The sequence below is a fragment of the Haliaeetus leucocephalus genome, unplaced genomic scaffold, assembly GCF_000737465.1.
Source record: "Haliaeetus leucocephalus isolate CR32 unplaced genomic scaffold, Haliaeetus_leucocephalus-4.0 Scaffold1, whole genome shotgun sequence".
In the NCBI taxonomy this organism is placed as follows: domain Eukaryota; kingdom Metazoa; phylum Chordata; class Aves; order Accipitriformes; family Accipitridae; genus Haliaeetus; species Haliaeetus leucocephalus.
In genome coordinates, this window is record NW_010972437.1 from 12,812,134 (window position 1) to 12,825,801 (window position 13,668).

At 41.1% G+C, this 13,668-nt stretch overlaps 1 protein-coding gene across 1 annotated transcript in view; it reads right to left on the reverse strand.

Moving 5' to 3' along the window:
- MYO3B (myosin IIIB) overlaps positions 1 to 11,523 on the reverse strand; it is a 146,472-nt gene extending 134,949 nt beyond the window's left edge. Inside the window, exon 1 of the mRNA XM_010569422.1 lies at positions 11,428 to 11,523. Coding sequence (XP_010567724.1) covers positions 11,428 to 11,523 — 96 coding nt within the window. The remainder of the gene's footprint in view (positions 1 to 11,427) is intronic.
- Positions 11,524 to 13,668: the final 2,145 nt, after the last annotated feature.

Here is a 13,668-nt window from a genome sequence, read left to right on the forward strand (position 1 = left end):
ATAGTTAGCCTAAACTTTAATGTCCGTATCTTACGTTAGATACTGTTTACACAGAGAATGTTCACTGAAATCAAAAGGAGCACGGTGTGGAACTTGTAAGGCAAATATTTTAAGGTAAACAAACTCTCCTTTGTCTGTAGGGCAAGGCTTTTGTCTTCTTTTTTCTTTTTCTTTTCTTCCTTTACACAGAATAAGCAAGTATTTAAGGCCATAAGGACATACTGTTCTTAATTACCTGAGTAATTATTAAGGCAACCGATACTTAATTACACAAAAGCTCACACTGTAAAGCAGAACCCTATTTCAGGACCTGCTTTTAAAAAATCCGCTCTCCTAAAACCTATTTTCGAATTTAATTATTTTCTTCCTTCTATTAAATAAACAACTCTTGCAAAAGTCTGGCAATTTAGTATATATTATTTAACAAAATCAGTCTTTGCCACAGATTATAAAATGATTCTAATTTGTAAGTCCTGGAGTTCATGAAAGCATAAGATTAAATTTGAATGGTAACAAAGTATTCTTCTGGCTGATGAAATATTCATACCCATTTGTCATCAAGACATTAGTAAGAAGGAATATATAGCCTTTTCACTTTTATTCAGTAAAGAACTGGCAAAGATATTTCCTTCATTTAATTTTGAATGTTAGAGTAAGATGCCTCCTGAAAAACTCCTAATAAGCTCCCTTTCCTGTACAACACAGTACAGGAGATACTTAAAATTTACTTAGACAGATGACTCCATATTTCAGGTAAACAAATAAGGTTTATATATTTTCACCGTCCAAAGTTCACAGAAGTTTTCATCCTTAAAACTTCACACTACTACTATCTTTTCTGCATCTCTCCAGATGTACCATTGTTAAGACTCAGAAAAGTCAGATTAAATACAGACATAAAGCTACAACATAGGTCATCTTACAACTATTAAAAAAAGACTACAATAAATTTCTCATAGAGGTAGCACAATGTTCATGACATTCCTTACAAGAAATAGTCCCAGCAGCAGCAATTCTTGCAACTTCTTTTTACGAAGATATTGGTGTAACTCTGTGGCATCACCCCATGCACTTTTTACTGATACAGACAGAAGCACAACTGTATGTAGTTTTTCCATTAATTTTCTGACTCTTACTTAATTATTTGGATTAGGACAAGCAGAGTATGTATCTGTAACTGCCTGCATTCAGAACACACAGGAAAGCATGACAAAAAAGCTGAGTACTTAGAAGAAAAGACAAAACTTGCTCTCCAACCCACTTTAAATGTACAGTAAGAACGTGGGTAATGGTGGGGGGGGAGGGCAGACACAGGACAACACACCAATGAGCATGGTCCCTCTCATGAAAGATCACGAGCATGGAGACAGTAACCAACTGGATGGTGAGAAGAAAAAGAAAGGTGAAAGCCCCAGGAATGGTATATTTCTGTAAGAGCTTGCTATCACGGGAGATGGCGGGGAAGACAGCAATAAATCTGCTTCAGAAGAAAAGCGTAGCATGACTTTTTACAGATCTAGAAACACTTGTGTGCAGCGAATCCTTTCCCTCTGTGCCTCCGAGGGACTACAGTAATTAAGGCAAACACCTCCTTCAGAGCCCCACCAAGTAAAAAAATCATTTGAGCCCTTGCAGCACTCTGGTGCTGATTGCTGGGTCCCTCTCCAGCTGCTTCAGCAGGTCCTGCTCTACTGCCAGCTTCCTGACTTTCAAACACCTCATTTGCGGCCCTTGTGTTGCTTTACTGTGCAGTGCTGATTGCTAGCTCTCGATCCCAAGGGGTTTCCAGTTTCACTTTGGTTTAAGATTATACTACCAGTTTCCTGCCTCATGTGCTTGTTATCAGAGCTTCTGTCATTGCTCCCTGAGGAGCTGTTTGTAGTCCTTCCTTCCCAAGGGGTTAATATTCCCTTTATTCGCTTTCAGTCAGCTCATGGTAAAATGCAAATCAACAGAAACTCTGCTGCAATACCCAAGTTCGTGCAACACCTGAGTTTGTACATGCATGTGTTATCAGCAGTAAGTACGTGTTCATCAGATGTTAGAGCAAGCTTATACTGCCAATCAAGAGAGACACTCAGATCAACTATCTCTAGAGAATTCTCTGAAAACTGGAACCTACTAGTATTTGGCAGCTACAGCCACTCCATGACTTCCCACTTCAGGAACTCCTTGCCAGGAATCAGGAAGAATGACTGCAGCATGTGGAAGCAAATATGAGGAAAGCTTAAGATAGCTGTACCAGGAACCATACCTTGAGGAACCAGCATCATCACAGCCTCCTTGTCCACAGTGTAGTTCTGAAAGCTAAAATGCCATTTTTCCCACTTTGATTCTCGTGGAGCAAATCAGTTTGCAGAAGATGTGCCCCTGGACACACAAACTTTTACATGTGGAAAGATCACCCTAATTTATGAAGTGGGGAGCAGGGTGTGGACTCTTCACAACTGTTTACAGCTGAAAGGACGTTATCTGATTTAACAAGTACTCTAAATTGCATTCTTAGCTGTTCCTTGTACATGTTGCATCCCCAGTCTTTCAGCCTGTCACAAAGAATGCTCACCTTCCAGCTCAGAGAGTGGATGAATTTTCTGCTCCAAATGCCTTTTCACAGATTGGTCAAAAGAAGGTGTTCATTTCACAGCAGCCAGTTCACTGCTATGAGGGAGTGTGAAACCAAGCATGTTTTCTCAGCAGTGCTGCTGAACTCTGTGAAGCTCTTAGCCAAGCAACCTTATGCCATCACAATGCCACCACCTTTTATCCAGCTATTAAACCAGCTAGTTTCTCTGTATTACAACATATACATTATTACAGTTAGTCATGACAGTCCTTCACTCCTGAAACTGGTAAGAGGCCAAACTACCACTAGTGAGAAGCAACTTAAGCCTACTTACACGAGTCACTGACATACACCTTTAGTTTATTATTAGCTGATATCTGCAGACCCTCCAAACCTTCTGCCAGCATATAAATTGCTTCCATTCCCTGGACCTACGAAAGGAACACCAGCAAGGGAGCTGCATCAACGTCACCTTCCTATTTATTATCAATTGTTAAACTCAAGTCACTTTTTTGACTAAAAACAGTCCTTCCTCTATATTTGATGACAATATATACAATTTTCAATACAGCAATCAGTTTAGTTTTACAGTTGTTTTTCACTGAGATAGTGATCTTGCCACAAAACATGAGGCATTATACCAGATACATTTTATAAGCAAACTCCCTTCCTTTCAGCATATTCAAAATACTTGTTACAAAAGAATGTAAGACCCACTGCTGAAAAATATCCTTTTAATTAAATTAATGGGGGATTTTCCCTATAAACATAATTGCAAATGATTTTTTAACACTTTTCCAAAAAGTCAAAAGATAGGTGACTTCTAAATATTCTGCAACTTTTTGAAGATCTGATCTTCTTTCTTGAACTCATTTTTAATCACAGGAAATTTTTTGAATCATGTACCATATTTATCTCATCTCATAATCTTTCCTGGCTTGCCTCTCAGAGGCATTAATTCAATGCTCCATCTGCTACAGTTGCTCATACTGCAGGTGACATTTATATTAGGGTTTTTTCCTCAGAAGAAAATGTATTAGAAAAGGTAGTCTGACAGGTCTTTATATCCACTTCACAGACTACACACAAAATATAAAGATCATCCATGTAACTATTGACAGAACGATGAGAGAACAAGTGAATACAACAAGATGTGCACCAAACATGCCCTCTTCTTACAAGTGAGATGGAATTAATCACATCTATCATTCAGCCCTCCAGTAAGTTTAAAATACAGCGTGAAAAATGTACAAGGAGACATGAAAACTGCCATCCTACTCTACACTTTTTACTACTCCTTCTGCTTAACGCACTTAGTCAGAGTTTATTCCCCATACATCCAGGAAAACTGGTAGCAACAACAATATTACATACTTTCAATACCAGAAATGGGGCTTTTAATTTTTTTCTTTTCCTTTGAGAACAGGTTTTATACCAATTCTTTAGAGCAAATGCAACCATGTAACAAATAGCTCAATGACAGATTGTTTGGACATGCTACAAACATGACAGGATTGTCCCATGGCAGAGGTGAAGTAACTGGATATTGGTTACATAGGTGGTATCTAGACTGCCTAGCTGACATATTTACAGATAGGAACCTGAAGGAGAACAGCTTCTGCTGTCCCTATACCTCCAGGTTTTGCTGGCTCATCTCAAAGTTAATGTATTAAAAAGTACGCAATAACGGGCACAGGGAACTTTCCAATATTTTCTTCTTTTTCTAAATAAAAGGGCAACTATACTGGAGAACAACTGTTAAAATATGTTTTTTAGAACAAATGCCTTGATAAGATGACAGATCCCACAAAATCTGGGGTAAGCTGCTGAGCATTTGAAAGCAAGCCACTTTCTACCAGCCAGAGTCTTGGTGTGTTCAGTGGACTGACACCCAGGCCCTCTTAACCCTATGGGGCAATGCTTTCTCTGGAAATCATTGCACCACACCAAGCTATTCCTCCATTTCCATTTTTTCTGTGTTTATAGTAATTCTTACTTTGTCTTAAAATTTACTGCCAATTAGATAATTCTGGATACATTTACTCAGGAGGAAAAAAAAAAAAAAAAAAAAAGGAGAGATCCTGAAGAAAGAAGTGTTTCTGAAACCTCTAGCCCCTCCTGTCTTTCAGGCCCAAATTAACTACAGTTCCCTTCTACCCTTCAGTTCATGTTAGGCTACGTAACAGACAAGAGTAGAAGTAGGGAGACCATGGAAGAGACAAGAACTGGCAACAGTATTGGTCACCAAAGAAAAGTAGAAGAAATTATTCTTATAGCTGTACTGTCATAAACCATTTCTCTCTTTTCCTGACATCTGCTCAATGCCTAAGCTGAAGATAGAAGTAGCAGAGAACACTGAATCAGGAAACTCTCCACCTGGCAGAGTTTAGTAAAATTCTGCCTGTGCAGGGAAATATTTATGAAACAATGAATGGGATTTTTCTTTTTCCAAGTAGTAGTCAAATATAAAGACAAGATCCCCCTCGGGATCAGCATCACTCTTCTAGTTCTATGCCTACCCAGGAAATTAAAAAGAGCAGAGACAGCACTCTTTCAAACAGTTTTAAGCAGCACTTTCTGTTGTTTCAGATTTCAATGCCAGGAAGAAACTTTTCCCTAAATATTCCTATCTTCTTCATTATCCACAAAAAAAAGCCAGAGATGCCTCTACCTTCTTATACCTGAATAAAAGCCCAATCTATTTTTGCATACAACACACCATTTCCATATGATTCTCAAATCTGTATTTAGTGTCAGCCTTACAGCTGGCCTCAAGCAGCCCATGGTAAAACAAGTGCCCTCCTCCTCTGCAGGATACCTCCCCCACTGCAGGATATTATAAAGCCTTTACCAAAGCATTTACAGTATGTTGCTTATCAGTGACAGTCCTCCAAAACTGTTCTGCAAAAAACTTCTCTCTCCTGAAAGCCATACACCTGGAACAAGGAGATGCAGGACTGCAGTTAGCAAGTTCTATTTGAGACTTGCACACCTGGGTCCAAATGTAAGAAAGGGGAAAGGCTGGGAAGGCAGCAAAGATAAGGCATAACTGCATACCTACAAGTTCAGTACAGCCTCCATGGTAGAGCTGGAACTGTGTCAAGGACAGAGTAGAGGGTTTACTATGGCAATCTGATACACTTGGGCCTTAGGGCAGCCTTACCGGGGCAGGTATCATTGTATCACTCCAAGACCCTCCACCTAGTCCCGAAAAGGTTTATATATTTGCAAGTCACAAAGCATTCTGGAGAGGAAACTGCGGCATATAGTACAGATCACTGTGCATTCTATAGATATATCTATCTTGCAAAAACAGCTTTGTCAAGGACACAAGCATCTGCTGGCTAACAGGAGTCAAATCTTTTATACGCATGGATAACTGCGGATCTCTGCAAGAATGTGCTAATCTAACTATATTTTGTCTTGCAAGAGTGAAGATCACCTTAGCACGACAGTGCCAACTGTCTTGTCATTAGCTCCATTACCACAATGACTTAGAAAAAGCTACTCTTGTTACTATACATATACATAAGAACCTCATGTGAGAATTTTTTTTTTTAAAGAGCTAACACTTAGATATGTAAATCCTTAGTTGGAAACTGTGTTACCTACAGCATTAATATTCTCAGTGAATTGATTTTTCTTTTTAAAATTTTTGATAATGAAATCCCTGGGTTTCATTCCACAATAGGTTGACACTGATGGGGCCATAAATCCTGATGAGAGAGCGAGCTACCATTTAATTTTTTTGGCAAAGAACCCAAGCAGGAGAAAGTATTCCATGAGTCAATTCTTCAGACATGACTTAAAATGAAAGCAGTACAGGCTGCACTCTTCACAATCCAGTCTTTCTTATAGTATCAAGGCTGTAAAAGCTTATTCCTCTTCCAATACCGTATGCACTGCCCATCATCAAAACCATCAAAACTACAAACTTGTAACTCAAGACTAGCAGCTTTTTAGGTACAATTTATAACAATCAATCTTTTGAAGGAAGCTAATAGACAAGGCCTGTAGAAACTAAGCACTGTATTTTCTTTCAGAGATGAGGCTGAAGAGCTCCCTAATAAATATAACTAAGAATTTTACCAGTCACAGAGATCTGTATTTCATCATGCCATGCACCACTCAGTTCAAAAGCCTCTCTAGCAAGTAGTTTCTGAACAGCAGTAGAAAGAGAAGTGGTTGAACAAGCCCACAATTCCAAGGGCAGTTCTACCCTTAGGGAATGTTTGTGAATGGAATTAACACTCTTAGTGCAACCTGAGTCAAATACAGCTGTGCTGCTACAAATGTATGAAGGCCACGTTGAGAAGCAACAACAGCTGGTAACCATCATTTTTAATTACATGTTCTCAGTGAGTAACTTTCTTTCACAATGTTCTTGGTATTATGATGAAATCAGGAGTCAGCTGTTTTGCCTAGCTTGATAGCTTTAATTTCATTACTCGAGAAAGAAAAAAAGAAAAGGTTAAGAAATACAGCTGCAAGCAGAGCAGCTACTAGCTGACCATCAGTAAGATAATTATGACATGTTAGCAGAATGAGACAAGGACTTATCTATTTTATGGGAAGGAAGTCAGAAAAATACAATACATTTGGGTTTTTTTCTCCAGGGTGCCATAGAAGATGATGTTTAAAAATTCTTTCTTACCTAATCCAGTTTGCTTCAAGACTTGCTGTGTTCTCAGCTGCTGCAACAACAAACATAAAAAGCAAAAGCTTGACAGCCTTCGAGACACTTGAGATCTTTGGCACTTCTCCAACTGTTTCAAAGTAACAGGCTACCAGAGCTAACAGTTGTTGACATACATGAACCCAGCTGCATGCACTACAGTTCTATTCTAAAGCTGATTAACAACAAAAGAGAATAAGGTGAAAAATTAAAGGTTGCATTCCTTACCTGACATAGTTCCTGTTGGCCATATGCTGGACTCAGCAAAAGGTACTGTCTCTCTGAGCAATAAACCTAGAATAGGTAAAGGCTGAATTATTAACAAGAACATGAGGAGGTCTCAAAAGCACATGATGAATGAAACAGAAATTTAAAACTTACAGCCTGATTTAGTTTGTAAAGGGAACTTAAAAGTTTCCTGAACTCTTGCTCAATTGATCTATTTCAAACGCTAAACGGCATATAGAAAGAAGTAGGATGATGCTTTATTGCAATGCAAGGGAATGATGAACACAGTCCCTTAAACAGCCTCCATACCAGTCTCTTACAAAGTAGAATTTGACCAAAATGGAAATATCTGGTTCTATCATATGGTTGTTGTATACATTCCTATTCTACTGGCCACCTCTCTTTTCAGTCATTAACTGCTAAGGTGCTTCCAACACTGTATTTTGCCTCCAGGCAAAATTTTGTACCCAAGACCACAGATGTGCTCTTCAAGCAACTTACAATCGCACTGATACAGTCTCTAAATTCATACAGTATTTCAGGTTTAAAATTGGGTCATCCAATTAACTTTGAATATGGCACAGCACAGCAGGAATGAAATCTATGGATTTCTGGGCAAAGGCTGGAACTTCTTTTGCATAACTTTGCATCTTTTGATACTGCTGATAGCAATTAGAAAGTACCAATCAACACAGGAAACCTCGCCAGGATGAAAGGAAAAATTGACATCAATTTCTCAAGAGAGAATTTTCTAGTTGCTCTGTATTCTGTTCTGCAGAATTACTATTATTACTTGCAATGCCACGCAGCAGACACCAATGACTAGGACAGCATTCAGAAAACGACATTATCTATTCAGACACTTCACACTGCTCCATCTAAATCCTAGGTTCTTAATTCTAGGGGTGGGAGACACAGGACTCATCTTAAGTATTCAAATGTGAATATCCACATGGAAGTTGGACATTGAAACTGACATTCAGAACAATAACAAAGTAGGACCAGCATGTGGAGCCCAGAGGGGGGCATCACAAAGGAAAAGGTCATATCGGAAACTCTCTTTGTCTGCATGGTGTCCCTGTGAAACTGGGACTGAGGGCCTTAACTTGCTTACTCCACTGAAGTACCTCCCCCCACTTGGAATTCACCTTTCTTTCTTATACCCCGCCCTGAACTCCTCTAGGTTTGAATCTCAGGAAGCCAAAAGTCAAGTGGCTGGCTCTTGCATTGAGACACAAAGGAAGATGGACAATTAGCTCCTGTCTTCTATGAATAAAAGCCACCTAAATACAAAGCAGAAAGTATATATTTATTAACAGAGGTGCTATCTGCTTCACAGAGTCGACCTTGCTATTGAATAAATAATTTTCAGTCATTGCACACAATGTGGGAATAGTAATTCAACGCAGATTAAATACAAGCAGATCTTTTTTTCACCAAAATGCCCAGCTTAATACATTGTTGAAGCTTTCAGCCATGAACACTGATGCCTTGGAAACTACATCCCTTTCAAGTGTTTCAGGCTGCTTGCCACAGAAATCTCTGGGGCTTAGTGCAAGCATTGCTCTGTGAATTGGAGGGGTAAATGATTCCCTGTTGTTTCTGCTGCAGTAGTGGTATGACCAGGAGACTGAAGGAGATGGGATTTTCTTGTGAATCATGGAAACTGTGTGTAAGGTGAGAAAGGCCCACGCAAAGCCAAAAAGTATAGTGTCCATGCAGAATGTTAGACAAACAGCTGCCTGAATACAGTCATAGCAGTAATTATGCCATTATCTCAGGTGGGCTGAACATATTCACCAGTGTACCAAATGCACCTCTCCACATTCAACATGCTACCATTAGCACAGGAAGAAAGAAAAGAAAATTGACTCCATCTACTTTAATTGTCATCAACCATAATCCTGCCATCAGGATAGGCAGGCAAACAAAGACCCATTTGCCCTAGTCTTATACTTTCTCTTCATATTCTGACCAAGAAAGTAGTGGGTACAAGGGCAGAGGAACAATGAAAGATGCAAAAGGACATGTATTAGCTTTAACTCTTCCCTTATTCTGAGATATTTGTATCTCATATGTGCTCTACTACTAAAAGCTACTCTTTTTATTAATTCATATCATGCTACATCAGGAGACACATTCATTTTCCTGAATTTTCTTCTATTTCATAAGAAACATTGTAAAATTAACTCAGTCCAGTGTTTTCAAATGTGTAGTTCTGCAAATGTCTCCTTTTTCCACATAAAATATCAGTACTCCCTCTCTACACAGCAGGGTACAGTCAGCGCCTGAGGAAGGAACAACTGGATGAGGGGCGGAGAAAAAGAGGACCAGCCAGCAAGAGGCTACTGACATGCCTTGTTCCTTACAAAGCAGCAGCAAAGAATGAAAAATCTCATACTTCCTCCCCCCTCATCACGTGCCATTACCACAGGCCAATTCTCAGCTGTGTTCAGCAGAGCTTCTTGCCTGCTGTGCAGCATTCAGATGGGAAAGCTCAGCCTTACACTGTCAGACATTTATCCCAGAGTAGTGGCATTCTAGCCACAGCCATCCAGCTTTCACACAAGGAGAGCATGTATGGCCTTACACAATGCATTATTCAAAGAACTTCTCTTCCCCAGAGTGGGGAAAATTCCTTGCAGAAATTTTGCACAATTAAACAACGGCAGTTTATCAAGTTATTTTTCAGGTTTCTGGTGTGGCACATCAATCCCAAGGCCGTGCTTTGTTAATGCTGCATCAGGTTCATTGTGGGGTTTCCTTTTGCTGAAGTACCACACAAATCACTCACATCTCATCACTCCAGACAAACCACCCTTTCCCCACTATTTATATCACTTGTCCAACTCCCTAAACAAGAGCTGTGCTAAGATGTGAAAGATGCATGAAAAGGCAGGACAAGCTAGGACAGAAGTAGCAGGAGACCAATTTCATGCTTTAGATAGTTGCTCCTTCTCCATTTCTACCTCCAGAGCAGTCCCCCCACTTTCCACAAAGAGCAGAACAGGTGCTTTCCTCAGCTGCACACTGTAACTCCTTGGGTGACCACCACCTTCATTGTGCACTCTTCTGTCCTTTAGGTTCTCCTGCTACAGCTCCCTTACCTTCTTCCTATCTCCCCTCCCCATTTTAGGAGCTACATGGTTTTATCAAACAGCACAGTGATAATCCATCACAGCAAATGAGTCCACATATTTGATTCCTCCTGTTAGCACTATGAGGAACGTGGGTCCATATTTTAGTCTGTAACGCAGGAGTCTCTACTAAAAATGCCCACTCTGAACTTGTGTCCTGGATGATGGCCGGAAATACCACAGCTTGCTTATTCTACTGCAGTACAGCTCCGTTCAATCTCGTGAAAACAAATTAAACAGTAACAAGAACAAAAGAAGAATTCCTACTGACTGACGTGGTGATTGTTCCTGCAGGTGCAGAGCATTTTCAACTTCCCTGAAACAACCAAGCCAAAGGTGCCTTTCTCTTCTCTGGCTCTACATTACTGAAGTTCAGTTGTAGAATAGATTGGTAAAAAGTATAGTGCTCACCTGGCCAGTTATGCTCAGGGTTTGTATGAGGCTTTTTTTCCCCTTCTCCTTTTCTGTTGCTGATCCATAGGCTATCCTCTCACCTTACTTTCTCCTCCCTTATATTTCCTTGGGTTAGATCACTAGAACTCACCTCTAGGGAAGGCAAATTTGTAAGAACTAATGCATGAAACTGCAGACACACAACGTATCACACTAAGTGTGTTCAGATGACAGCTTAAAACTAGGGCTAGGGGAGAAAAAAAAACCAAAAAACCCACCACCCAAAAAACCCACCAACCATTTTTTTTAAGCAGAACAAAAGCAAATCAATACCATAATTTTCAGTACTTCAAAACCCCTCCCTAAACATGAATGTTCTTTGATTACCCTCACAGCACTGTGCAGTGCATCAGCACTTTGTTCATTATTACCTTCTCCTCCAATTCCTCAGTGGCAGAAGGCTGGTAAAGACAGTAACTTCTCTTTTTTTGCGACACAAAATGTTTCTCTTCCTCGGACAAGCCCATGCTCAGGAGCCCCTTGTTAATGAGCCTCTCCAGGCATTAGGACAGCAAGAATCATTGTCTTTGTCCAATGAACTTTTTATTCTGAATGCATTTGGCAAAAACACTGCAAAACTGGTCCTGGCAGCTCTTAAAGCAACCAAACAGCCACTGCGCTGCTCACTAAATCTCTCTTCCCTGCAGTCAGAAAGTCGATAATACAGGTACAATATTTCTTCTAATCAAGGATTTTAGATAGTACTGGATAAATCACTCTGCACATACATCAACAGGGCAGCACAACATTCTGAGGAAGGAACCACACAGTGGCCCTCACTCTCCAACCTGCACAAATGTATTGCTGCAGATACTGTTCTAGAGCTTCCTAGCCATGGAACACCATGGAGCAGCAAGTACCAGTGCAGAAGTTCATATTTTCCCTGTTTCCCAAACAATCCATTTGCACTTAAACTGACCTTCCATTTTAAAAGGGTCTGAAACAGCTTTTAGAGTTCTGTATCGACCTTGCCTTCCAGCCAGACTACCATATGAAAATCAGCCCAGGAGAAAAATAGCTCTGCTTGGTTCAAGACACATTTTTATTTTTGAAATAAAACTCGGGTGAACTCTTCTATTTTTACTTTATGTGCTACAATGTCAGTAATTTACAGCAACTCAGATAAACGCTAGAGGATTAAAGAATATAATATCTGAAAAATGCATGCATTACAGTTTGAAATTGCACATTAAGAACTGAGCTGGACTTCAATTTGGGGGTACAAAAAGCATCTAAGAAAGGGATTCCACGTATTTTCAGAACACGTTCCACAAGCCTCCACAGTAGGTTAAGATATAACCAATTCACTGCTTTTACCAGAAAATCCTCAGTAACTACATCTGATTTGCTGACACTGAATCAGTATTATTATATATCTCCATACTAACATAAATTTCTGTACAAGAACATAGTTTCCCACTTAATAATTTCAAAATACCTCAAAAAAACCCACTGATCCTTGGTTCTCATAGTGCAGTGAAATCGGAATTCCAGAGTGGAGATTTAAAGGGGAGAAAGAAGTGAAAAAACCTAACTTTTAAATATGAAAATTAAAAAATATTTTGCATTTACACGGAACTAAATGCACTGCTTCAGAGAAATAACTAGAAAGACGTTTCAAACTAGTCTCTTCTTGATTTCTGCGCAGTATTGTCTATGGGTGATGATACCTCTTCCTTTCTTTTGTTAATAATTTCATACCTGTATGTACCAGGGAGGGAGAAAAGGACACATATATTTGCTTAAAGGAATTTATCAAATATTATAGTATTGGCAATGTGTATTATGGTTCACTAGTTACTAGTAGGTCACTTAAAGTACTATATACTAGAGCCAGGTCTATTGTGGTATTCAGGGAACTTACAGAGACTTTTCTTCAGTTATTCACGGCTTTGTCCCGATGTGCCTGAATCCTGTGTCACGCCTACTTACTTCTTGCCTTGTAGTATCTTCTGCCATTTTTACTCATTTAATCATGGAGACTTTTTTCTGTTTGAGTATTGCTTACCTATAGATTTTGGAAAAACAGGTACAGCTGGTGGCCACCTGCAGAGGCTGGGTACCCGCACAGCCTCAGCTGCACAAGCCGGCCCCAGGCAGCCCACGACCCCCAACCTCAGCGCACCGGGCGCCGCGGCCTGTCAGCGGGGCAGAGGTCGCCGTCCCTCCCCTCCCCGCCGCAATCCCCGGGGCTGAGAGCACACTTCTCTGGGTCTCGGGGAAAAGACAAGTCCCCGGCGCCAGCGACGAGCCCTGCCGGCACCGACTCCCTCAGAGAGGTGACGGCCCCTGCCCGGCTCCGAGCGCCAGCGGACTGCGAGGCAAATGGCGACCGCCATTTCGAAGCCCCTCTCCGCTGAGGCACGACCCCCACCCCACACGGCGGCGGGGCAGCCCCGCAGGGCCGGAGACCTGGTGGGAGCGGAGCCTCACCCCGCCGGGACAGGGAGAGACGGTGTGCCACCAGGCACAGCTGAGGAGCCGGGGCAGCTCCGCCCCGCCCGGCCCGTGCACCGAGGCGAGGCGGCGGGAGCGGCCCAGGGTTTTGCTGGAGGCGGGGGCGGCGCCGGCGCCACGTCCCGTCAGGCAGCGCCGCGCGGCTGTGGCGGGGC